A 27,166-nucleotide genomic window follows, 5' to 3' on the forward strand; every position below is an offset into this window, starting at 1 on the left:
CAAGATTGTTTTTCACCAAAAAGCGTGAGAAGAAGGAAAAGGAGGCTCTCCCAAAACAACAGGAAACCGTCCATCTTCAGCCGGATGACAAGCTTTCCAAAGAAGACTAATCAACTCTACGTAGCAAAGGCAAAAACTGAATATTAGAAGGGAGGTTTTTCGAGGAGATCCTCAGAGCCAGAGCCGAGCCGAGCCAGAGCGCAGCAAGCAGGGCAGAGCGAGCGAAAAGATGTCTAACAACAGAATGTCGGCGGCTTTCAATATGATGATTAATAAAGTAACTAATTATAAAGAACCGATTCTCTTTGTCCTATATTGCAGAGCGTTTTATTAAAAATGTTGGGGACATGAACCTAACACCATCAGAACAACGCCAGAGATTTTTTTTGTGTAATTAGATGACGAGAACATAATTTTGCATGAAAGTCCTGTATCGTTTATCATGCTTTGTAGGTGGGACTTGTTTGCCACCTTTCATAACTAGTGTATTTATAATTTAATAGTTTACAAGGGCACACATTCATCATAGATGTAGCTTCTTGACTTTGGTAAAAAAATGCAACAGATCTATGTGTTTCAATTTTAAATATACAAATATATTTTCTTCTGGGGATGGGGTGCGCGCCCCTGACTCCTCTAGACTGTCCAACCTGAGTGTCACAAAATTATATTGGAAACACTGTAAACTGCAAATATAAGTGTGGAAACCAATGAAACACATACATTTATTAACCCTCTCTAGCGTGACATCACATCGCCTTCCCTGGCGGAATGAGAACCATGAGAGACAGCAAGAGGCACCCAAGTGGAAAACACTGAAAGAGCATTTGCATTGGAACTAATACCAATAACCTCGACTTTTTACTATGCCAATTAATTGCTGTGTGGTGGGCTGTGCCAACCGGCAAGGTTCTAAACACTAATTGGAATTTTGGACGGCAATGTTTTTGGCAATCAAAGAATGGCACTGTTGGTAGCCCTTAAGTATTCCAGGATTTGCAGCCATCATTTTTTACAAGGAACGTTTGATGCTTACCGAGCAATTTTGTTAAGTAGGCTGGTCATGTCACACTCAAAAAGTTAGCTAGTGCCAAAGCTTCGTTAGTGTAAGTAAGGTTTTAGGTTTATTAGATTGAAATCTGACTCCAGAGACACTTCAGTGTTTTGTCTAAATCCCTACAGTTGGAGCATATCCAAAAGTCGGGGAAATATATGAGCCAGGCGACGGGTATAGTCCAGAGTGCTAATTTATTTAGCCTATAAAAGAGTATAAAACAGATATCTGGGTCTTCTACCGCTTCAATAGCAATCGTGTAGAAGACAAAGGGGCCCCCCCCCAAATTTACCAGTTTTAAAATACATTGAGATTAAACATCCATGACTAAGCTGCTGCTGATTGGTCCAAGTTGTTGCTGAGGCACTTTCCGTACTTCTCCAAAATGGGAGGAGGGGTGATAAGTCATCGTTGTCTGCATAGAATGGTACAAGAAACACATTCCAACGCAAAGCGCGGTTTACGACAGACATCTGCCAGAGTTCGCACTCGAAGGCTGGAGTCCAACTGAGGACAAGTATATTTGAGTATAAGTAACAGCATATAAAATAGTATATATATATTCATGTCTTACTGAGCCATGTCTTATTACGCAAATTAGCTGCTTTTATTATGATTACCAGCGATTCAATATAGAATTCTTCCAAATATTACATGTATCAAAAATTGTGTGTTGTACCTTAGGCCAAATGATCAACGAATAAAACGGGAGACGAACGTTCAGAAAATAAAACGTAATTTAACCAGAGTAAATATTTTTAACATGCTAAGAGTGATTTCTATAAAAGGTGTTATTGTCCCTTGCTTTCCTGTTCTGTTACATTCCCCAAAAATTTAGATGCAGTTGTTTTAGTGACGTATCGTGAGGGGGACATTTCACGCCGGAGGTTCATTTTTCTGCAAAACAAAGCACAGCAATGTGTACCACCTACGAAGAACCAGTTGGCATCCAGACTTACATAGGCTTTTAGATCAGCACCGGTGTATGGGGATACTCCATTTACAATTTAGTGGTACATAACGTGTGGACTGATGTCAGGCAGACTGTACGATTTGGTCAGATGTGTGAATATGTCAGGAGGATGACTGTATGGCCCGGTAGCTAGCATTGCTAATGTTATCCTCACTTTATCTAAATATCACTCAAAGCTTTTTGACAAGTTGAACCACTTATTCTGACATCTGGTAGAGATAGCGTAAACTGATGTCAGGCAGACTGGACAATTTAGTCGGATGAGTGAATATGTCATGAGGAAGACTATGAGTCGGTAACTAACCCTGCTAATTGCTATCCTTAGTTTCTCTATACACTGCTCTTTGTGCTTTCCCAAAAGGGGACCCACCTCATTCGAGAGCTGCACAATACTTGTTTTAGTCATTGCCAATAGTGTTGAATAGTATAGCTTTTTGTTGTTTACAGACCTCATCCACTGTTCAATGCGGTTTACTGTCAACAATGGTGTGGTCACATAGTTGGGTCTCGTGTATGAAGAGGTCAATAATCCACACATACATTAAGATGTCAATCAAGGCATCATCCAAAATAGTCCTAATTCTACATACCCCCCCCCAAAAAAAAAAAAAAAAAAGCTTAACAATGTTTATCTGCAGATTGGCAGTGTAATGCAAGGATTGGTTTCAGGATAAATTGAAGCTCTGAACCTTGTGCTATTACAGTCTTGTATAGATTCAGTGTGACGAATGGACAAATCTTATTAACCCCTGATCCATGGGTGTACAGTGACCAATTTTAATGGCTTCAATAAACAACTATATAAAAACAGTTCATAAAAATCCATGCACTCTCAGTGTAAATTGATTCTGAAATATAGAGGAAAGTTATGTACAACAGTGTGAACCGTAACAGTGACTTCATTCAGTTCACCACAAATATACTTGGCTGCATAGAACATTGACAAAATTATTGCCTATGTTAAAAAAATTCAAAAGAAAAAGACATTGTATATTTCTAAGCACGTTTTCTTGGACTGATTTGAAAAGACAAAAAAAATCAATGACAATGGAAAGAAACCTGGCCAGGACCTTCCCTTTACCAAAAGTTAAATTCTGAGAGCATTATAATGAAAGGACTATTATACAGAAACTTGCTTGCAGAACAAAAAAAGCCTGAGTTGATAAAGAAATGTAAAATCTTAAATCCAGAAAAGCCTGAGGAAAAAGACAGTCTATTTACTATTTTACAGAACTGTACAACATTACTGAAAGGGAAAACTTGCTCATGAAATGACAAAAAGCAATACAGGTCATTTAATCCTTTTGTATTTTTACAGCTAAAAATCTGTTCTTAAATAATTTTCACACAAACAAACCAGACCGTATGCGAATGAGGTACATCAGGTGGTGAGCCTAAACCCAGACCGGACTCCACAAAAGCTTTTCACATGATTAATGTGACCCTTTTTGACTGACTTAACACTTAAATGAAGTGAAGAAAGACATGATCAACGGTCATAAAACGGGATCCAGTGTCGTGGAGTTGTGGGAGTATGAGGCAGCGCTCAGGGTCTAGAACATCCAGAGGTTTATATATATATATATATATATATATATATATATATAAAAAAAAAAACACTTTATAAAAATAACAAAGACTTAACTCTTAAATACAAAAATATGCTATGGTTAGCTTTTCTCTCATCTCCAGTCATGGCACAGTGCTTTCTACAGCTTCCATATAAGGCGTGGGCTGTGCTAGTGAGTTTTGCGGTGGAGCTTTCCGCCCGCTTTTTGTTAAGGTTTGCGGCTGCTCCAAATCTGCTCTGGTGTGCTCCTGTGGTCGGATGAATAGTCGAATGGAGAGCGCGAATCGTAAGGCGAACGCTGTTCTCGGGGGGAACGGGGCCCGCTGGCCGAGGGTCTCGTCTCCGCTTGCCAGTCTGAGTGGTAGCGGTAGGACGAGCGGTGGTCCGTGTGTGAAAGGCCGGAGCACGACTCCTCCAGTTTTCTTTGCTTACTGTCGCTGTAATGTCTGACACCAAATTACAAAAACAGTTAAGTCGAATGGAACCCTAACAAAATTGTTTTATGTAAAGGTCGACTGAAATCGTTTTTTCAGGGCCGATACCGGTTAGTGGTATTAAGAGAAGGCCGATAACCGGTATTGTGAGCCGATATTCATTTGCTGTAAATCCTTAAAAATTGGCGTAAGACATTTTTAATCATGCAAAAAGAAACAAAACAAAAACATTTGTTATAAATTGAAATCAAACTTCAATAGCTTTCTGAAACCTTTAACAGTAAATATATTAAAATTTCCACACAACATGACTAATCTTTCACTTAAACCGAAAAAATAGTGCAGAAGAAAATAAAGCATAAGGGCTCTTTAAACTCAGTTGGCCATTGTTAACATGTAATTAATAGAGAAAATATTTAACTTTAAACTTTTTAAGGACACCTCAAATGAAGCACCCCACCTTGAAACAAATGCGATCAAAAAGAATTGAAAGATCGTTCAATTGTCTCCAGGGCCTACACTATTCTGCTGAGGAAGTACGTGGCCTGGATTTCACCAACTTACCTCAAGATCACAAGCGGAGCAAATCTTTAGAGTCTAGGGTGGTATTGGGTTGCAAAATTTGGCATAGGAGTATTTATTTTTATTTGACCAAAAATAAGATAAGTATTATAATAAAGGCAGTTACGTTATATTTCTTTTAATGATATTTGTTTTGAAATGCTCAGGCTAAAGCAAAGTTTAGGGTGATGCCTTTCCTATGAATACATTTTCCCGTGATGGTTCATGCCTATATCACGCCTTGCGCGCTTGACCAAAGCATGCCGAAGCAACGTCTCCCTCTTTCATGGTACTTGTACGCAACAGAACAAAACTGACGATTTAGTGCTCGGATCAAACACTTTAAATAAGCCATAGAGGATCTTTTGATCTATTTTATTAGATAATTTTACTTTCCAGAATGCACCCACTACTCCAGAAAATCTATCAAATTCCATTTTATTTCACTTTTGATGAAATGTTTCATAATTGACTTTAGATTGAATACATTTAGTTGTGTGCTTATCAACCGATGTGTGGTCTAAATGTAGTGGAAGCTAGAGCTCTTGTTGGTGATAGGAATGAGTGGAGAGGTGTTGTTAAAGGATAGTGGGATGTTTAGACGTGTTCTAAGGGATGGGCAGGGCGCCTGTATGATGCGGCAAGAGTAAACCAGTAAAAGCTGTCAGGCCCTGCTGTTCAACGGAAGAGTGTGTTGGGTCACCCTGACCCGTGTGACACGGCGGCTTTCTTGTGTCCCGTTTCATCTGGAAGGACGAAAGCATGACCAACTTGGGTGTCGAGGTGCTTAACTTGTTTGGGTGTTTGGGCATTTGGGTTGGCCATGGTCAAATGTTTTTTGATACTTTTTGTTTTTGTGTATGTGTATGTCTTACTGTCAATCACACCTCTTGAAGGATATGACCGGGTATATGGATAGAATGCGAATCAATTGTCAAATCAATGAACTGCGGATTAATAACTAAATTATTGATTATATTATTTTATAGAGTGGACCTTTGGCGTCCTCTTTCGGGTAATCTGAGGTAACTGCAATATACTCAGAAAATCTAAAACTACTAAATTCTAAATACAAGATAAAAAGGCAACAATACCCACAGCATACAGTATATTACCTAATAGCAGTGTCCGTGTAAAGCAAATGCGTACCTGTCCTGCCTGTCTCGATCCCTGCTGTCCGGTCGGTGGTGGTCTCGGTGGTCTTTGCCGTTGCTGAATGATGAGTAGGGCCTTTTCCTGGACTCTGCCGATTTCCTGTGTGTTTCCGAGCCGGGTCTTTCTTTACTGCCGTCGTGAAAACGAGCTGAGGGCTGATTTCTGTCCGAGCTATAACTGTCCCTGCTGCTGTCGTCCTGATGCAAGTTATCCCTTAGTCGTTCGATATCTGGGACAAAAACCACAGTAAGGATTTTTCAGTTGAGTTGCAACTAGCTAGTCTCATGCTGTATGACAGTTCAAGAACAGATCAAAGTGTACCTGTTTGTTTAAAACCTGTAATGTTTGTACTCCTACTGTTATGCTCCATTGCCTGTCAAAAAACAAAAATACAAATAATTTGTGTGACATGGTGATATGTTTCTGTTTTATGAGAGAAGATATCAATACATTTTGAACAGGTTCATTACACCTTTTTTTGTGGCCAGATTTGAGCATTTAAGGACCTTCCAAGACCATTTTTGTGTACATGTACATTGGCAACTGTTTCAAGCATTTACAAGCGCTTCACCTGAAAGTCAAGCACTTTTCAATTTTTAAAAACACGTCATTGAAATTCATGCATTTTCAAGGTTTTCAAGCACCTAAACCCCTAGTAAGGGACTGTACAAAACACCCTCAAATGGTAAATTCCAATTTGTTCTAAAAAACCCTTCTCTAAGCCACATTTTGTTTATTATTTTAGGTTACAAAAAGAAGATATGCCCTAAAGGATGTACAAATCAAACAGCAGCAACATTATCGGCTGATAGTGGCAAAGATGTAAACAGTGCATAATTGTGAAAATAACTAATTGGCATAATGTGCAATGTCCAACACTAAAAACAGAAACAGTCTGTAGTTTGCAATAACCTGGTCTGTACAGCTCTTTAAGATTCCTTGTGATTAGGAGCTGTACAAATAAACATGACTTTACTTTCTCGATCCAATCATAGAGTTGAGGAAGTTTACCAACCTGAGCATTCTCTTGTCTTTTCTTAATGGCATGCTTATATAATTTATGCAGTTTTCTGGCATCGAATTCCGTGAATTTTGAAACAAATATCCACAGGTTTCTGTGCACACAAAAATCACATGAAAGTTCTGTTTATTACGACGGGAATAAAAACAACAAAAACACCCATACACCGTTAAAATAATTGAAAACAGAAAAAAAAGAAGTTTGTATACCCCAATAAAGGATGAAATGGTTACATATGTATTTTTAAATGCCATTTTAAAAGAGGAAAAAGGATGTTTCACATACCTACTTGCATATGCTATAGATTAATGGTGGGCAAACATATTAATTTTTGTTGGCTGCATTAGGTTAAAAATAATTTACAGAAAGACAGATGGAAAATATTAATTCGATTCTTACTCAATACGTACTTTCGTACTCCCGATATTTCAACATCACATTCTTAATTTATACAGCCCAATTAAACAGCAGTGGACGTTACCTATCATAGTAGTGTCTCGGTGATGCTAGGCCCCATCCCAAATATCTTCAAGCAGTGGGCAGGGGTCACCCTGAACTGGTTGGCAATCAGTCGCAGGGCTCATAAAGACAGACAAGTCACTCATTCACACCTAGGGACAATTTGGACCCGCCAATTAACCTGAAACGCATGTTTTTGGAATGTGGGAGGAAACCGGAGTGACCAGAGGAAACCCACGCAAGCACGGGGAGAACATGCAAACTCCACACAGGAGGTTCGATCTCATGACCTCAGAACTGTGCCGCACATGCGCTAACCACTGCGCCGCCATGCTGCCAGTTACCTATCAAATGTGCTAGAATTCTCTTTTCATGTCATCTGAGGTCATTGTCAGGTCGCTCAAGTTACTGCTACATTCTACAGGACCGACAACAAGCTAATGCAATTCGGTCCATCACCGCAGTAACCGTGAATGACAAAAACCATGTCGGTCATGCTTTCTACCTTGCACAAGTCTTCACAGTATGGTTTATGTCTTTTAAAAATAAAGGACTTACGTTTTACGCAAAGCAGCCATCACTTGCGTAGTCTTTCTGCGCAATGGTGAATATGTGTTCGTCTTTTCAATTGCCATCTTGAATGCTCACATATTCCGTAAACAAATGATGTAAACAACTCGGAAGCAAAACTGGAAATGACGCAGCTAAAAATGGTGTGAGGTGTGTGGGGGCGCTGCCCTGATGACAAAAGGCCAAGGCTTTTGGCGCCAGCTGTGCTGCTGTCTTAAAATGTAAGAAATAGACGGGAATTCTTTCATTTTTATGGTTGTTTAGAGCAGCTTAAAATCTGGAGCGGCAAAGACAAAATTGTGTTTTGTTCTTAAACTGGAGCATGCGACTTTTAATCGGATGCGCACTGTCGTCTGGTATTTACGGTAATCTAAGGAATTTCTCATTAACGCAGTTGTCGATTACTGTATTTTGCGGACTATACGTCGCAGTCTTTTTCATAGTCTTGCCAGGCTGCAACTTGTACGCCAGTGAGACTCATCTGTGAAATTCTAGCCATGTTGTTATAACATTGAGGCCTGTGTTGATCATTTAAAAAATGTCGTGGTTTCCCCATTTTCTTACTAATCGGGACACGAATGTTCAGAACAAATAGCGTCATCTCGCCAAAGTAAATAATTTCAACATATCCAAAATAGATTTCAATACAAGGAGCACATGCTCTGGGTTTACTGTGTTAGTATCTCATTTTGTAAGGAAATGTAATAAGTCATTTTAGTCACATTTGCGCATGTGACATAGGCTGGAGGAGCATTTCACATGAAGCGACAGTTATTTGGCACACACCAATTATTCATAAAAACAACTGAAGACTGATCAAAAAGTAGGTTTTAGATCAGGGGATGGTGTAATAATTATCTGTACTTTGTACATTGATTTGAACAAAATGGCACCGAAAAGAAAATCATATTCTGCAGATGACAAGTTCTAAGTAGTGAAAAGTGGAGCTGAAAAGCAGAAAGATAGTGTGTAAAGTGTGTAAAGTTGTAAGGGACTTTCATAATGTGGAAATGACAAAAGCGACATCGAGGGGGATACAAGAATCGGTGCATCTACCGTGACACAGATGAGTAAAATATTTCTGGATTTTGTGACTTGAAGTTAAATTGGTAAGTTTGTTTTTTATGCTCGAGTTATCTGAATGGTATATTACTTGGTTACTGATATTAATGGGCATATCAATCATGTAACTCTTTACGTTCGTATACATACGCACATATTCAGCCTGTTGTTCTCGATTTTATTTTACATTGCCTTTCAAGATGACATGCATGTTTTTGGAGTTCAATTTTATCAAATGACTTTTCCCAAATACAGGTGCAACTTATACAGGGTTTTTCCTTCCTAATTATAAAGTTTTGGGCCGGTGCAAGTTATACTCTGGTGAGACTTATAGTCCGGAAAATTTGACATAATCTATCTTTCAATACGTTGCATAGCAAAGGGGAAAGCCGGCCTACTTTCGCCACTGCTTGATGAGGTCAGGATTGGAATACTCCTTTAGACATTCTGTGATGTGGTCTCCAATCTTGATGAGACATTGCCGGGTGTGCTCAAGCTGCTCCCGCTCAGAAAGACCTTTCTCAGGTCGATCCAGTTGCTTGAGAGCCGCTTTAACCGGCCGCATCCTCTCCTTACACTGCAAAGTTCAAAAGACAGACAGACTTCATTACCTCAGCCCTTTTATCATTTGGTCACGTTAAAGTCGTCAATTAGAAAGCGCTACCATTTTACAACAGTCGTTCACATTTTAAAATAAAATGGTTAAAAAATGGGTTGTGTAAAAAGAACACCCCAGGATTCGTTCAATTACTTTCAAGGGTTTGTATACCTATTAACAACAAAATTCAAGCACTTTTAAAGGACTTTCAAATCCAAATTTTCCATTTTTCCAGTACCATTAAAAAAACATGCGGTGTGAATCATGTATTTTGCAGATGCACAAATATATCTGCAATTTACAATGCGATTTTAAACCTTGCGCGTGCATTTATACAATGTTTTAGTTTGGAGCGAAAAAGCAAATATATTTGTTTAAAGGGATAAATATCTCCTTATGTACAGTAGCTGTTGTGTAACCTGACGGTAATAGGTAACTTACATTTTCAGTTGCAGGAAGTTCTTCTCAATACAATTTACCACTAGAAAACGCTATCCTTAATGTTTTGCATGGCCCAAAATAAATGTCCGTAACCGACACTTAATCCTTGCACTAATAAATATTTTATAATGCCATGCTTAGGTGCAGAATGCACCTGTTCTCTTAAGCACGATGGCGCTTTAAAGGACAATGTCGTACAAACTAATGCCAGCTGAAGTAAATCGCGATGGCAAAGTGATGCTACCAGAGAGCAGTGTTGGTGTCATTGGTGGCAAATGGTTGAGAAACAGGGCAAATTTTTCAAGCACCTCACTTAAAATTCAACCACTTTTTAATCGCTGAAAACACATTAAAATTCAGGCAATTTCAGGGATTTCAAGCATCCAGTAACCCTGTGTAACAAACACCCACAAAACTGGGTAAAAAAAAACTCAAAAGATTTGGTTGGTTTAGTAATATTAGAGTGCAGCTTTGCTAATTCTTAACGTACCACACTGAAGGTTTTCTGGTCCAGTTCTTCAGATTCCTCGGGCACTGGAACATTCTCTCCACTTGCTGTTATATGGACTGGCCCATCAGAAGCTTTCTTTAGCCTTTCTCTGATCTCAACTTTACTTTCAGCCTATTGAAAAGATAATGATAATGTCCATCTGTCGACTATTTATTAGATCAATTTTATTCAGCAGGTTTACCTTTTCTGAGTTATCTTCTTGTTTATGGGCTACCTCCAAAAGTTTTCCTTCCTTTTTGTCTTTTGTTTCTTTACCATCCCAACACTCTTCCTTGTTCTCCTTTAGCTCCTCATTGTACTCCCTCTCACCGCAAGAAGAGCCATCTTCCTGTTGGAGCTCGTCTTCCTCTTCCTCATCTTCGTCCTCCTCCTGATTCTCTTCCTTCACTGTCTCCCTGCTTCGTCTGTTTGGAGCCTTCGTGACCATCTCCTCCTGAAAATTATTTCAGTTAAAATTGTACCATATTTTCCACACTATAAGGCACAAGCCCGATGTGTCTTCTGTATCCATAGTCATTTAGTGCAGTGTATCTAACCGGTGGGCTGGGTCCCTAAAGTGGGTCGGACCCATTTTCAGAAAGTCGCGGGCCCTTACGTTGGCAAAATAATGCTAAGAAAATAGTAATCAGGGCATCAATTACACTCCTTAACGGTAATTGGCGATAATACCCTGATTGAGCAAATCTTCCTGTTAAGTATACTGGCGCCTTTTGAATTGTGTTTAGGTAGGACCACATTTAATTTTATTGTTTTTTTTTATTTCCCCTTTCCACTTACCATAATGTATACGAAGAAAGTTCGTGATAAGAGGAAAGAAAAGTGGGGAACAGTGACTACGGTGTAGTGAAAGAAGGAAATGATTGCGAAATACAAAATTGATGTCTGCCATTGAAGCGCTACTGCACGGTACAGCAAATTATTTTAAATTGTTTATATTTAGCTTATCACAATATATTAAAAATTATTATCCATACAATCAAATAATTATAGATATTAAGGTACACACTTTTTTAAAAAAATATTCTGGGTACAACTTTACATATGTTGCCATTTTAAAGCAGTTTTAGGGGGTTGCTTACATGCGATGTATGATTATAAGCTGTTATATATATATATATATATATATATATATATATATATATGCTTCATTTTTGTTTTACTGGTCATGACATTTTTTGAAGGAAAAAAGGGTGATTATATAATGCTATCTCCGCTTTAGTTGAGAACCACTGGTTAGTGGATAGGACGCAGCGCTCTGCCCGCTGCGATCCAGGTTCAAGGGTATGCAATTGTGAACAACAATCTATGTCCCTCGCTGCCTCGTGGCTAAGGCTCTTACCATCACCTTCCGGTTTGATCCCCGTTACCACCATTTGTAATGGTGATCAATTATCGCACAAAAATGGTAATGCGTAGGCCACACCAGTCTATAAGGGGCACCTTCAAATTTCTGGCCTATTTGGGTTTCTTGGGTGAGTCTTAAAGTCCAGATAATACGGTAATTGGGTTATCCGTATATTGAATATCTCTAAGCACCTTTTCCTCATCCTCGATGTCTTCCTCCTCGTCTGATCTTTTGTCCGATGAAGGATCCGACGATGCGCTCTTGATCATCTCATCTATGACAGTTGGCTTTGCAGTTTCTCTCTTTTTGTTTCTTGGCTTCCTTTTCTGAAAATTGAGCTACAAATATGAGCTATGTTTCATCCAATAAACAAAATAATGAGGCTAGTTGTAAAAATCACACATACCGTGCCCGCTTGTTTCTGAGACTCTTTTTTGGCAAGGTCTTTGCTCAGTAGCTTGATGAGGTAGTCTGCTCTGGTCTGGAGCTGTTTGGCTTGGGGTTTTTTATCAGGGTCATCTGGTAGAAGCTGTGAGATTCAATTGCATTATTAACGTTAGTATTTTAAGGAGAGAATGTTTAAAGCTGGAGCGGAATTTTTAACAGTGCTTCCCAGCAAGTCTATTATGAAATTTGGGAAAGTGAGTAAGAAGTTATGGGTAGCACTTAATCAGGCCCAAATTTGTCTGTGAATACTTTTGATTTATGTGTATGAAGGTGGCAGCATGGCAGCGCGGTGGTTAGCGCGTGTGCGGTACAGTTCTGAGGTCATGGGTTCGAATCCAGCTACCAACCTTCCTGTGCGGAGTTTGCATGTTCTCCCTGTGCTTGCGTGGGTTTCCTCCGGGCATTCCGGTTTCCTCCCACATTCCAAAAACATGTATGTCAGGTTAATTGGCTGGTCCAAATTGTCCCTAGGTGTGAATGAGCGAGTGAATTGTCTGTCCCTGTGTGCCCTGCGACTGGCTGGCAACCAGTTCAGGGTGTCCCCTCCACTGCCCGGAGATGGCTGAGATGGGCTCCAGCACGCCCCGCGACCCTACTGAGGACAAGCGGTGAAGATAATGGATGGATGTATGAAGGTCTCTAATTCTGTAATTATGTCTCATCCTTTTACAATGAGGGTGGCATCCCAGATTTTGTGAACCATACAAATATATGCCTATCCTTCCTGACGGTCTTTTATTACATGTTTATTCTGGAGTACCACGTCTGATCTTGTTATAAAATATGTTCACTACGTTATCAATGACAATAAAGACAATTGTAATTCCAATACAAACTATAATACCGAACATGTGTAAATGTTTTTGGGGCACAAGTCTCTGGCACTAATCAATAGATATATCCAATAGATCAAAGCTACTACTTCAAAAGATGGAACTGTTATCCGTCTTGACTTTTTTAAAAGAGTAAAGCAGGGGTGAAGAAGCTATGGCTCGCGAGCCATAAATGGCTCTTTTAATGAGTAGATATGGCTCAGAGCTAAAATTAACTATTACACTTTTCCCTGCGATGATCCTAAGTTAATTCGTTAGATTACATTCATGTAACATATGAAGTCAAAGCAACATTAGAGTCCCACCAGGTTCAGTCCAGTATGTATAGGGCACATGTTTCGCTAGTTTAGTTAAGGGTGTTACACCACCAAACCCAGCTTTGGCAGCAAGTCGCTGGGAAATTATTTATATGGAAACTGATTAAACTGTATATGTTCACTTTTGCAATACTTTATGATACAAACCCACAGAAAACGCCAGCAAACCACTCAGAACAATATGATTTCATGAGCGGTAGAGGTGGGCACACACTGCAAGGCACTCCCGTACGCTCTGTCACTAGGTCGTTTGCGCTGTATGTAAATACGATGACACCCTTATCGTTTGGAGTATTTTGTGACATTTTCACAAGAGAACTTTGCTTCCACCATTTTTGAAACCATTATCTAGAACAAAAATGACAGTCAAAATGATCCTCAACACTCTTAAGTGACTGAGGGAGGGATGGAGTGGTGTATATATATATATATATATATATATATATATATATATATATATATATATAAATACACACACCGATATGGGACACAGGCTCATTTCATAGATTTGATCAAATCACCAAATGACACACAGACAAATGTGCCGAAGATGACTTTTATATGGAGATCGGTTTTGTGTAATTTCGTGTCTGTCTCTCTCTCTTTCTCTCAATAAAATAAAAAAATTCAAATTGCATATTATATATATATATATATATATATATATATATATATTCTGCTATTAAGGCTCTTCGGTTCAGAAATGTTCCTGGGCCCTGGTGTACAAGATCATGTCTGCAATGTCCGTTGAAGTTTATTGCAATTTAGCCTTCTAGCCTCTACAAGGCAATGTGCTCAACGGTTTAACACAATGTCTTTTGTAGCTCAGAACGCAGAATTAAGGTTTTTTATCATCACCAGTGTTGGGAATTACGCCGTTATGAATAATGCCGTGATTTTTTTCAGTAACAGGGTAATCTAACTACCGTATATTCCGCACTATAAGGCGCACCGGGTTATAGGGCGCACCCCCCAAAAATAGTTTTTGGTCCTATATCTTCCATAGATAAGGCGCACGGGATTATAAGGCGCTACAATGGGGACGTCGACAAAACAGTCAGATGATTCAGTCAAACTGATTATCCCTTAACATTCCCAAAGCTTGCAAAGAAGCAAATACGTGTCGTAGACACGTGCGGATGTGGTGTCCGTACGATGTCACTTAAATGCGTCATTTCAAATATCATTCGGAAGGTTGAAGTCTTGGGATTCAAGAAATGCCAAACATTTCTATGTTTCTATTTTCTTTTTCACTCACTACTTTACTGTGCATATGACAATAAACACTTGGAATTGAGTTTAATTCACTCAACTCATTACAGCAACATCAAGATCGTTCTAAAACAAGATACCGGGAAAATATAAAGCCGCATAACTCACCTAAGTTCTCACGTTCAATAATGATACGCAATCATGGTCTTCTTACAACCGTGAGTGAAGTAAATCCAGGAGAGTAGAATATTTACAAATACAGACTAATGAAACATGTTTCTTTATGGCATACTTTAGCAAGCTTGCTACGCCATTGCTAAACTCGGCCGATTGCAGGGTTTGTTTTGGCCATCTAGCCAATCCGAGGCTCCGAAAAACTTCAGCCAATAGTGATCGATTCAAATGATGATTGACACATTGGTTAGCCAATGAAACGCCGACTACTCCACGTTCGGGGTAAAATCGAGTCGGCGGCTGTTGAGTAAGTTGCGAGACCTTGCGAATTTAATATTGAGCCATATATAAGGCGCACTGTGTTATAAGGCGCATGGTCAGCTTTTGAAAAAAATTAAGACTTTTAGGTGCGCCTTATAGTGCGGAAAATACGGTAATTCCTTATTCCACCGTTAAAATGCAATTATCGTTGATGACGGTCAAAAGCAATGTGTTACAATGGTGGCATGCCGCCCTTGGAACACCTGCCGCCGTCTTTAGCGACGCGGTTTTCCACTCTTATCAAAATTGTTAACGTCACACGTATATCGGATCATGTTACCATTCAAAATAGCGACTACCATATAGTTAGATAGCGATTACGAATACGGTATAGACTGATGCACCAAAAGAAAAGGCGAACTATTGAATGCGGAGGGAACAGACTTGTGTCATTCGCAAACGAAACATCTCTATGAGCCTTGGAACTGAACGAAGGAAGTCTGCAAGCCACCACTCAACAGCCGGTTGGTTCCCTCAGAGACACCCTTTTTTCTCTTGTGCTTGGTCAATATGCATTTTTTGTGGATCCTTTGTTGTTGACTATAAATTTGTTGAGCATAAACAATTGTTATGCATTATAGATTTATAAATATTTAATTATATTTCCTGTGCTTTTCAGTGTAGATATGAAAACGTAAAATATAAATATTTGTAATCTATTTTTCTCTTTGTAATTTATATTCTTATCTTTTTCTCCTCCCAGTTTTGTCTTTTTTCCTTCATTTTCTCCCTTAAGTCATCCCGGCATAATGTTACAAAATAATTGGCAATTAGGGGATTAATAACAAAAACAACTCGAAAAGCCCCATAGGACTTGGTAGAGCCGGCTAATTTTATCAAAGAATTGAATCAAACTGCTCGTGATTCATTTAAGCTTACAAAATTCAAACTTTTTGCGTGAACTCACTTTATGCGTGAGATTGAGATCTGGGTCCATTTTGATCATTTCCCAACTACCGTAACCATACTCGTAGATTCCTATAAGCAGGCTGGAGTCATCTTCTTTCCCCCATTCAAGGTCAAAGTGTGCAGCCTTCGAGTGGCATGGAATCATGTACCTATGAACCAAAAAGAAACATACCAACACATCGAATCAAATTCGGCTACAATAACAGTGTAAAGCCGGGTATCATTATCCTTTTTTATAGCTCACTATGAGTGAAAAACCCTGCGTCACCAGCCACATTGTATTGAAAACATTTGCATAGAAGCCTGGCCAGAGAAAAATGGTTGATGTACAGTGGCTTGCGAAACTATTTGGCCCCCTTGAACTATGTGACCTTTTGCCACATTTCAGACTTCAAACATAAAAATATAAAACTAATTTATTTCTCTTTCTTCAAAATCATGAAGTGGAACACACTTTATTGGATATTTAAAACTTTTTTAACCAATTAAAACGAAAAAGTGGGTGTGCAGAATTATTCAGCCTCATTGAGTTAACACTTTGTAGCGCCACCTTTTACAGCTGCAAGTCGCTTGGGGTGTCTGTTATCAGTTTTGCACATCGAGAAACCGATATTTTTGCCCATTCCTCCTTGCAAAACAGCTCGAACTCAGAGAGGTTGGATGGAAAGTGCCTGTGAACAGCAGTTTTCAGTTCTTTCCACATATTCTCAATTCAAATGCAGTCTGGACTTTGACTTGGCCATTCTAAAACCTTGATGTTTTTTGATGAACCATTCCATTGCAGCTTTTGCTATATGTTTTGGATCATTGTCTTGTTGGAAATCTCCGTCCCAGTCTCAGGTCTTTTGCAGATTCCATCAGGTTTTCTTCCAGAATGGTCCTGTATATGGCTCCATCCATCTTTCCATCAATTTTAACCATCCTCCCTGTCCCAGTTGAAGAAAAGCAGGCCCAAACCATGATGCTGCCACCACCATGTTTGACTTTGGGGATGGTGTGTTGAGGGTGATTAACTGTGCTGCTTTTACGCCAAACATAACGTCTTGCATTATTGCCAAAAATTTCGATTTTGGTCTCATCTGACCAGAGCACCTTCTTCCACATGTTTGGTGTGTCTCCCGGGTGGCTTGTGGCAAACATTAATCGACACCTTTTAATAATATCTTTAAGAAATGGCTTCCTTCTTGCCACTCTTCCATAAAGGCCAGATTTGTGCAGAATACGGCCTCAGCTGTAGACCTCTGCAGTTCATCCAAAGTGATCATGGGCCTCTTGGCTGCATCTCTGGTCAGTTTTCTCCTTGTATGAGCTGAAAGTTTAGGGGGACAGCCCGATCTTGATAGATTTGCAGTGGTCTAATACTCCATCCATTTCAATATTATTGCTTTAACAGTGCTCCTTGGGATGTTTAAAGCCTGTGAAAGTTTTTTGTATCCAAATCCAGCTTTTAACTTCTCCACAACAGTATCTCAGACCTACCCGGTGTGTTCCTCGTTCTTCACGATGCTCTCTGCGCTTTAAACAGACCTCTGACACTGTCACAGTGCAAGTGCATTTATACAGAGACTTAATTACAGATAGGTGGATTCCATTTATCATCATTAATCATTTAGATCAACATTGAATCATCAGAGATCCTCACTGAATTTCTGGACATAGTTTGCTGCACTGAAAGTAAAGGGGCTGAGTAATTTCGCACACCCACATTTTTTTTTTTTTTTAATTTTTTTTTTTTAAATATCCAATAAAGTGTGTTCCACCTCCAGTACCTGGTCTTGCAGATTCCATTAGGTTTTCTTCCAGAATGGTCCTGTATATGGCTCCATCCATCTTCCCATCAATTTTAACCATCCTCCCTGTCCCAGCTTGAAGAAAAGCAGGCCCAAACCATGATGCTGCCATCACCATGTTTGACTTTGGGGATGGTGTGTTGAGGGTGATAGATTTGCAGTGGTCTAATACTCCATCCATTTCAATATTATTGCTTTAACAGTGCTCCTTGGGATGTTTAAAGCCTGGGAAAGTTTTTTGTATCCAAATCCAGTTTTTAACTTCTCCACAACAGTATCTCAGACCTACCCGGTGTGTTCCTCGTTCTTCACGATGCTCTCCGTGCTTTAAACAGACCATGATTGTGTCCCACTTATTGTTGATTCTTCACAAGAAATTACAGTTTTATAGCTTGATATTTGAAGTCTGAAATGTGGCAAAAGGTCACAAAGTTCAAGGGGGCCAAAAAGTTTCGCAAGCCACTGTATTTATTTTTTGTGCATGCTGATAGTGTGGCTTAAGTCTGACACATCAGAAATACATGAGGAAAAAAGATGACATGAGCTAATACATTTTTTTCACGTTTGCATTTACCTCCATAAGTTATGTTTCATTGTCTGTTTGATTGTATAAGGCAGTGCATTCAATTGGTTTTGAAAATTTCAAAATACACAAAAAATGTTAAATTACAGAAATAAGTAAAAGCTGAGTATTATACCCCCCTTAAAAGCAATACATTTGAACCATTTGGCTTGACGAAAATGCTATAGGGCAACTTTATTAATATTTTATTTGATATAATTGAATAATTTCATAGATAAAATTGATTCAAAAAAATAATTAAAGAAAAATGTAGCCAGCTATTGGTTGGTCAGGAGCACAATGAAAAAAAATGTTTTTTTGAAGAGATACTAGGAAATCCAATCATATGGCTTTCAACAGTTACTCCTATTTGAAAATTAAATAATATTCGGATGGGCGTTTTCTCAAATGTTCTCTGGTTGATAAATGGTAGTCAGCATATACAGCTACGTGTGGGTGGTCAGGAGTGGCATGTGGCTTTGGCAACATGTAGTGGACATATCTAAAACTGAAAGCCATTGTTTGATGAAAAGCTGCTAATTATTCGGTCTTGTGCTTCTCTCAGCATTGTCTTGTATTAAATCAGTTGACTGGCCTGACCTGATGCGTTTGGCGGGCTGTAGTTTTTCCAAACCCTGCTTTGAACATTAGACTGCTTTTACAATTATTTAAAAATATTCCACTCTAAAAAATGTTTTTACATACTTTTTTCTTTCCTCTGGGTCTGCAGGGATGGACTTGTGGAGGGGAGCAAGTTCTTCCTCATGTGAAATAACAAGCTTGGCATTGACTTGAACACCAGAGATCCTGAAAGTCGGTCCCTTTACCTTCCCTCTTCTTCCACCTGATTAAAGTCAAAGTTTGAAAAGTTTTTTTTTCATTGTAAGTAAATACATTTTACATGGGTGGGAAAGGCAGTGTGTGCTTTGTCCACGCAATATTAAGTTACCAGAAGATTTCTCTGGTCCACAAGGGTTCTCTCGTAACGTTCTCACACAGCCGTTGTGAACAGTTTCAGCTAAGCGTTTCAGGTCATGCTCAGACTTGTCCACGAGTTCAGCATCACGAGCAATAGCATCCAATCTTGAGTCGAAGAATTGGAAAAGACAGTCACATGTTAGATCAAACATCTTAACAAAATTGCGCCAACATTTTGCTTTCCGATAACGTCCACATGACAGCGACTAAATATCATACTGTATTAGGTAAGAAAGCGGTGTCCTGACAACATTTCCATCCCCTTTTGGAGTCAATACCGCAATACAGTATAGCAAGATTGTTTTCAAAATTATAATGTGACGGTAGTGAAGTTATTTGTAAAAAAAAAAAAAAAAAAAACGGACAGACTGAGGAGATCATTTCATCCTCATGCCATGAAACTCTTTAACCTCACCCGGGTGAGTAAAAGCCCACATTAAACTCCACCCCCACACTTGCATATTACCCTATTTTTATTACAGTGTGTATTTTCTGTAGCACTATTTAAATACTCTATATTAACACATTACATTGGGTAATTTTGTATTCTTTATATTTTATTTTATTATTTTATTTTTCAACACAAGGATACTGCTGGAAGTGTGAATTTCCCTACTGGGATTAATAAAGTATCTATCAATCTAAAACAAACGCCAGGCAAAAAGGTAAACATATATTTTTATTATTCCTTTATTCTTTTGTTTTTTTCACATTATGTGCCTCTCGTTTTATGTTTACTGTGCGGTAATCTAATTTTAACATGTATTTATTCATGTTCTGATGCTCTTAAAAATTAATTAAAAACAACCAATGTACTGAACTTTTTAACTTGACACAATTAAACTGTAAATAGGGTTTGTTCCTTGATTTCAATGTATTATAAATTAATTCTTAATTAAATCTTTCTAATGCCAATCGCGGGTTCTTTTTGGAAAGCAACGACCGTGAAAAATGAGGGAATACTTTACATATCTTTTTGGGTCATTTAGGCAGAAAATCTTTAGTGCCGAAAAGTGGTCGTATACCTAATTTATACTATTGATGCCTTTAACAAAGTAAACACAATGGAAAACGAAGTGTGTCCTAACGTTTGGCCATTTCGCTACTACGATAAGTAGGCCTAGGCAATATGAAAAAAATTGTTATCGCGATAAAACGATTCTCATCAGTCGATATCGGTAGTTATCATGACAATTATCACTTTTTTTGTACATTTTAAGTCTAATTTTTGCCTGTGAGTGAAAATTGACAAACCCAGATGGTGCCTTTACTAATATTTAATGTCAGAACAAAGATGCATGGTGACAAACTAATACACCACAGTTCACAAATATGAAGAATATTAAGATTAGAAAAAAATAATAGACTTTTATGTGCGCCTTATGGTCATGAAAGTGCGGTATTCAAATTGGCAAATATTACATGACAATAATCATCGTTTAGTTTTTTCGCCTAGGCCTAATTACAAGGAAGAAATTTTATTCACAAGAAATATTGACTAAATGTACACATTTGTCACTTACCGTTCTAGTGGACCGCCAAATTTCTTGTAGCTTTTGACAAACCTGACAAGGAGTTTAAGAAAATGTTAAAAGGCATGAGTAAATTCTGGCTTTTAAAGAAAATTGTAAAACATTTGATTACTTACCTCCGTATCTCAGCATCACTGAAGCCCTTGATATTTTCTCGAGGGATGGTTCGTGGCCGACCTCGTTTCTTTGGCCTCTTTCGATCTGAATGTGAGTCACTGTCAGACCCCGAGTATCTCCTGCTCCTGCCCTGTCTTCTGCCCTCGCTGGCATTAAAGCTTATCTGTTGAATTAGTGGTAAAACAGTCATAAAAGCAGAAGTGCTTGCCTAGAAGTTTTCCTGGAAAAACACCTGTTTGGCACAATTCCTCATTCGTGGCAGCAAGTAGATTTCCTCAAGCTCCTTTTGTCGTTCTTCTTCCTCCATCCTCCTCCTCTGTTCCTCGGGTATGATGTCATCCCAACTCCGCTGACTGCGCTCAGAGTCTATGTCTAATTCCTCTTCTTCCATCATGGTGAAATTTGCTACCTGCACAGGCAGGAGTAGAATAACCACTTAGCAGATGCCAACTTTTAAAAGTTAAAGATGAAAACTACCAATTAAACATATAACATCAATTGATTTAGGAAATCGCCATATTTTGCAAATTATAAGGTGCACCCAAATTGGCCATAAATTTGAACATGTGTCTTAAAATCCAGTGTTCCTCATGAATGAAAAAAACTTAAAATCCATATAATGTATAGTCATATTCGTGCAGCCAACCACAACGGCACGAAAATGGTGGAAAAAGGGCTAAGCGTGTCAAATCCTAACCAGCGGGATGACGTACGAAAAGGCAACAGGTCTTATGTCATTATTACACAACTTTTTAGTCCCAATATCAGATACAAATGTTAAAGAAATGAGAAAACAGAAAGTGGTTATACAGTGCATCCGGAAAGTATTCACAGCGCTTCACTTTTTCCACATTTTGTTATGTTACAGCCTCATTCCAAATTGTATTAATTTAATCTCTTATCTCAAATTTCTACACAAAATACTCCATTATGACAATGTGAAAAAGTTTTTTGTTTTTTTTAACTTTTTTTGAATTTATTAAAGATAGAAAACTAAGAAATCACATTTACATAAGTATTCACAGCCTTTGCTTAATACTTTGTTGATCCACCTTTAGCAGCAAATACACCCTCAAGTCTTTTTGAATATGATCCCACAAGTTTAGCACACCTATCTTTAGGCAGTTTTGCCCATTCTTCTTTGCAATAAGATAGAGATAGATAGATAGATACTTTATTCATCCCCGAAGGGAAATTCACATTTCCAGCAGCATCCCTTCGCTGAGAACAATACAATAATAAAACAAAAAGAATACAATATACAACTACCCAGTGTGGCGTGCAAATGCCCACTGTAGCGTGTTATATAGAGTAACTAAATAGTGCTGCACAGAATACATATTGCAATAATATTCGGTAATATGCAATGTAGGTGGTGTGGTTTACTGTGGGCTTTTACTCTGCCGGGTAGAGTTAAAGAGCCTCATGGCATGAGGAAGAAAAGATCTCTTCAGTCTGTCCGTAGTACAAGACAGTGACAGCAGTCTGTCGCTGAAACTGCTCTTCTGTCTGGAGATAATGCTGTGAAGTGGATGCGATGGATTGTCCATGATTGACCGCAGCTTTTCCAGTGCCCGTCTCTCAGCTACTGTTGTTAGGCTGTCCAGCTCTTTGCCCACAACAGAGCTCGCTTTCCTAGCCAGTTTATTGAGACGAGAGGCATCCTTCTTCTTGACGCTGCCTCCCCAACACGCTGTCGCATAGAAGAGGGCGCTTGCCACAGTCTCATAGAATATTTTCAGGAGCTTTTTGCAGATTTTGAAGGAGGCCAGCCTTCTGAGGAAGTAAAGTCGGCTTTGCCCTTTCCTACATAGAGCTTCTGTGTTGGCAGTCCAGTCCAGTTTGTTGTCCAGCTGCACACCCAGGTATTTGTAGGTCTGGACAAATTCTACACATTCTACTTTGATGGTTACAGGAACCGGGTGAGTTCTGGTTCTCCTGAAGTCCACCACCATCTCCCTGGTCTTGGTGGTGTTCAGGTGCAGGTGGTTTGCGTCGCTCCATCGGACAAAGTCCTAAATCAATTTCCTGTACTCCTCCTCCTGCCCATTTCTGATACATCCTACAAACGCAGTGTCATCATCAAACTTTTGCACATGGCAGGACTCAGAGTTGTACTTAAAGTCCGATGTATATAGAGTGAATAGGAACGGAGAGAGCACGGTCCCCTGCGGAGATCCTGTGCTGCTAACCACAGTGTCCGATGTACAGCCCCCCTGTTTCACATACTGGGGTCTGCCTGTCAGGTAGTTAGTAATCCATTCTACAAGGTGTGAGCTAACTCCCATCTCTGTCAGTTTCCTACTCAGTAGCAGAGGCTGTACGGTATTGAAGGCACTGGAGAAGTCCAAAAATTTAATCCTCACAGCCCCCTTAGCCCTATCCAGGTGAGAGAGGGATCGGTGTAACATGTATACTATAGCATCCTCCACTCCCACCTTCTCCTGATAAGCAAATTGCAGTGGGTCGATGGCGTAAGGGACCTGTAGCCTCAGGTGGTGCAGCAGCAACCGCTCCATGGTTTTCATCACGTGATGTCAGGGCGACCGGCCTGAAGTCGTTGAGTTCCTCAGGTCTTGATTTCTTTGGGACTGGGATGATGCAGGATGTTTTCCACAGCTGAGGGACCCTCCCCTGTTCAAGGCTCAGGATGAAAATGCGCTGTAGAGGGTCTCCCAGCTCAGACGCACAGGCTTTCAGCAGTCAGGGGGATACTCCACCTGGACCAGCTGCCTTGCCGGTTCGCAGCCTTCACAGCTCTCCACACACCTAGGCTGCAGTTATTTTTAGTGGGGGGGGATGTCTTCCATGCTAGTGTCCAGAGGGGGAGGGGGAAGGACAGCTGCAGTATTCAGGGGTGAGGATGAGGCGGAGTGGTCAAACCTGTTGAAAAAGTTGTTCAACTGGTTGACTCGCTCCAGATCTACATCCACAGCCACACCCTGCTTGGTGCTGCAGCCAGTAATTGTTTTCATCCCTTCCCACACCTCCTTAATGGTCTTGTTCTGCAGCTTTTTCTCCAACTTCCTACAGTACTGCTCCTTCCCTTTCCAGAGCTGGCGCTCGTGATCCAGGGCTTGTAGTAAGTAAGTCTCAAGCTCAATCAGGTTGGATGGGAGACGTTTGTGCACAGCCATTTTTAGATCTCTCCAGAGATGTCTGATCGGATTCAAGTCTGGACTCTGGCTGGGCCACTCCAGGACATTCACGGGGTGGTTCTGAAGCCAATCTTTTGAGATCTTGGCTGTGTGCTTTGGGTCGTTGTCCTGCTGAAAAATAAACTTTCGCCCCAGCCTGAGGTCAAGAGCGCTCTGGAGCAGGTTTTCATCTAGGATATCTCTATATATTGCTGCATTCATTTTTCCTTCTATCCTGACTAGTCTGCCAGTTCCTGCTGCTGAAAAACATCCCCACAGCATGATGCTGCCACCACCATGCTTCACTGTAGGGATGGTATTGGCCTGGTGATGAGCGGTGCCTGGTTTCCTCTAAACATGGCGCCTGGCATTCACACCAAAGAGTTCAACCTTTGTCTCATCAGACCAGAGAATTTTGTTTCTGATGGTCTGAGAGTCATTCAGGTGCTTTTTGGCTAGTTCCAGACGGGCTTCCATGTTCCTTTTACTAAGGAGTGGCTTTCGTCACTTTCTCTACCATACAGGCCTGATTGGTGGATTGCTGCAGAGATGGTTGTCCTTCTGGAAGGCTCTCCTCTCCACAGAGGAACGCTGGAGCTCTGACAAAGTGACCATCGGGTTCTTGGTCACCTCCCTGACTAAGGCCCTTCTTCCCCGATCGCTCAGTTTAGAAAGCCAGCCAGCTCTAGGAAGAGTCCTGGTGGTTCCAAATGTCTTCCATTTACGAGTAATGGAGGCCACTGTGCTCATTGGGACCTTCAAAGCAGCAGAAATTTTTCTGTATCTTTCCCCAGATTTGTGCCTCAAGACAATCCTGTCTCGCAGGTCTACAGACAGTTCTTTTGACTTCATGCTTGGTGTTTGTGCTCTGACATGCACCCTCAACTGTGGGACCTTATACAGACAGTTGTGTGCCTTTCCAAATCATGTCCAATCAACTGAATTTACTGCAGGTGGACTCCAATTAAGCTGTAGAAAAATCTCCAGGATGATCAGTGGAAAAACGATGCACCTGAGCTCAATTTTGAGCTTCATGGCAAAGGCTGTGAATACTTATGTAAATGTGATTTCTTAGTTTTCTATTTTTAATAAATTCACAAAGAGTTTAAAAAAAAAAAAATCACATTGTCATAATGGAGTATTTTGTGTAGAATTTCGAGATAAAAGATTAAATTAATAAAATTTGGAATGAGGCTGTAACATAACAAAATGTGGAAAAAGTGAAGCGCTGTGAATACTTTCCGGATGCACTGAATATTCAAATTTTGTTTCACCTTTTCTTATCTAAAACAAAGCAAAAGGGGGATTTTTCCCTATAATCCAGTGCGCTATAATCCAGAAAATACAGTAATCCTGGAATTTCACCTTAAACTGGGACAGGAGTTCTTCGCCCACTGTGGATGGTCCAAGATCATTCTCTCTGGTCTCTGCTCTTTTGAGAATCTCATCTATATCCATTTCCTACAAAACATGATAAATCAAAACATACATCAATACTTTTTATGGAAATGTGTGTAAGTATGTATATCTTGGAGTTTTGTTCTTACCTGGGGCTCTTGTTCCTCACCCTCAGGCTCTTTGAATAGCTCCTCAGCACCAAATTTTAAAATTGCAGACAACTCTTCCTTGTTGAATGGTGCTGAACTGCGTGAAATTACATGAAATTCAGATTGTCTTGAGCCAAACGTTGAGGAAATATCTTAAAATAATGGCTTGCCTTGAAGGAGCAGTGCCAGTGTGGAGGACAGTTTTTCCTGTTGTGTCCATTCTCTGAATAACAAGGTGATCAAGCACCATCTTCTTCTTTGCTCGCTCTATTATTTCCTCTTCCACTGAGCCCTTAGTAACCAATCGATAGATGTTTACCTAAGAATAAATGATTAAAAATACAAATCAGTTGTTCCTTGTTCTTCCGGTACCAAATGGAGTGTCTCGAAAACAAAAACTTCTGGTGATTGTAGAAGGGTTCCAGAGCAGAAGTCCTTATAATTGAGATAAAAAAACAAATCACTTTTTTAAAAACAAACTCGCCTCACACAGGAAGCAAATTATGGCACAAATGGACATTGACTAAGTGTAAAGGAAAAAAAAACATTTATTTTCCCGGCCATGTTCACGTTTCATCACTTGAATGGCAGAGAGAAACCATTGATCCTTGTTTGATTGGAGCAAAGTGAAACACATGATTGCACTTAACATAGGTATCAGATCAAGACAGTATTGGCTGATACTTACAAACAAACATTTACATTGTAAACATTCCATAACTGTAATAAAGTAAAAAATTAACAATACATTTTGGATAGTTGTCTTCCATGGTTGACATTTTAGAAACTTAACAGACTGCTTCAACACATCTGTGTTTGAAAGATATGTGTTTAACTTCACGCCGCGCAAGTGAACTTCCCCCCTTTACGCAAGTCTGCGCTCCTTAGTTCCGGCTTAACTTAAAATTATATTTCTTTCGTTATTTGAAATATTGTAATAATGGAAATTTTAATTTAGAATGTTTCATATAAGTATTGCAATACATCCAACAATTTCAAGATTCTTTCCACAATGTTGACTAAGGATGCAGCAAGTTTTCTGCAATTTATTCAGGAATTCAACAAGTGCAGATTGAAAAAAGTAAAAGTACTTGGATTCATTATTATTATTATTGTTGTTGTTGTTCTACATCTTTGTAACTGATGATGGATGTGTGACTGAATGAGTAAAAACGAACACACTCAACCAGTATGGTCCCAAACGGCCCTTGTTTCAAGTCAGTTACCATTCCCTTTTTTAGACAGAACTAATCAAATAATACTCGAGATAACAAAAATAACAGCCTAACCCAAAAAAAATTGGTTGAATAAATTGGTTAACCAACTGGACCATTAAAAAAAATAATTTGCTAACCTGTCTTTTCTGTCCAATCCTGTGGGCTCTGGCCTGGGCTTGAAGATCATTTTGGGGGTTCCAGTCAGAGTCAAAGATAACTACTGTGTCAGCTGAAGCCAGATTGATGCCAAGGCCACCCGCACGTGTAGATAAGAGGAAACAGAAATCCTGGAGAGTTTTGTGAAGAATATTTGGCAGTT

General features: G+C 39.5%; 1 protein-coding gene across 2 annotated transcripts in view; it reads right to left on the bottom strand.

The window, feature by feature from the left end:
- Window positions 1-2,780: 2,780 nt before the first annotated feature.
- Window positions 2,781-27,166, bottom strand: part of chd1 (chromodomain helicase DNA binding protein 1) — a 50,564-nt gene continuing 26,178 nt past the window's right edge. For both annotated transcript variants that reach the window (XM_088355676.1, XM_088355677.1), the window contains exons 18-36: window positions 26,985-27,134; window positions 25,801-25,949; window positions 25,631-25,727; window positions 25,449-25,544; window positions 21,179-21,355; window positions 20,946-21,109; window positions 20,821-20,862; window positions 19,269-19,402; window positions 19,025-19,163; window positions 15,966-16,116; window positions 12,161-12,283; window positions 11,946-12,080; window positions 10,591-10,842; window positions 10,389-10,520; window positions 9,258-9,436; window positions 6,763-6,862; window positions 6,069-6,120; window positions 5,742-5,976; window positions 2,781-4,043 (exon numbers count right to left, since the gene is read on the bottom strand). In XM_088355676.1, the coding sequence (XP_088211802.1) occupies window positions 3,806-4,043; window positions 5,742-5,976; window positions 6,069-6,120; window positions 6,763-6,862; window positions 9,258-9,436; window positions 10,389-10,520; window positions 10,591-10,842; window positions 11,946-12,080; window positions 12,161-12,283; window positions 15,966-16,116; window positions 19,025-19,163; window positions 19,269-19,402; window positions 20,821-20,862; window positions 20,946-21,109; window positions 21,179-21,355; window positions 25,449-25,544; window positions 25,631-25,727; window positions 25,801-25,949; window positions 26,985-27,134 (2,745 nt within the window). In that variant the 3' untranslated portion in view covers window positions 2,781-3,805. The remainder of the gene's footprint in view (window positions 4,044-5,741; window positions 5,977-6,068; window positions 6,121-6,762; window positions 6,863-9,257; window positions 9,437-10,388; window positions 10,521-10,590; window positions 10,843-11,945; window positions 12,081-12,160; window positions 12,284-15,965; window positions 16,117-19,024; window positions 19,164-19,268; window positions 19,403-20,820; window positions 20,863-20,945; window positions 21,110-21,178; window positions 21,356-25,448; window positions 25,545-25,630; window positions 25,728-25,800; window positions 25,950-26,984; window positions 27,135-27,166) is intronic.

The sequence above is a fragment of the Urocampus carinirostris genome, chromosome 16 (assembly GCF_059441175.1).
Source record: "Urocampus carinirostris isolate Australia breed hairy pipefish chromosome 16, RoL_Ucar_1.0, whole genome shotgun sequence".
Lineage (NCBI taxonomy): Eukaryota > Metazoa > Chordata > Actinopteri > Syngnathiformes > Syngnathidae > Urocampus > Urocampus carinirostris.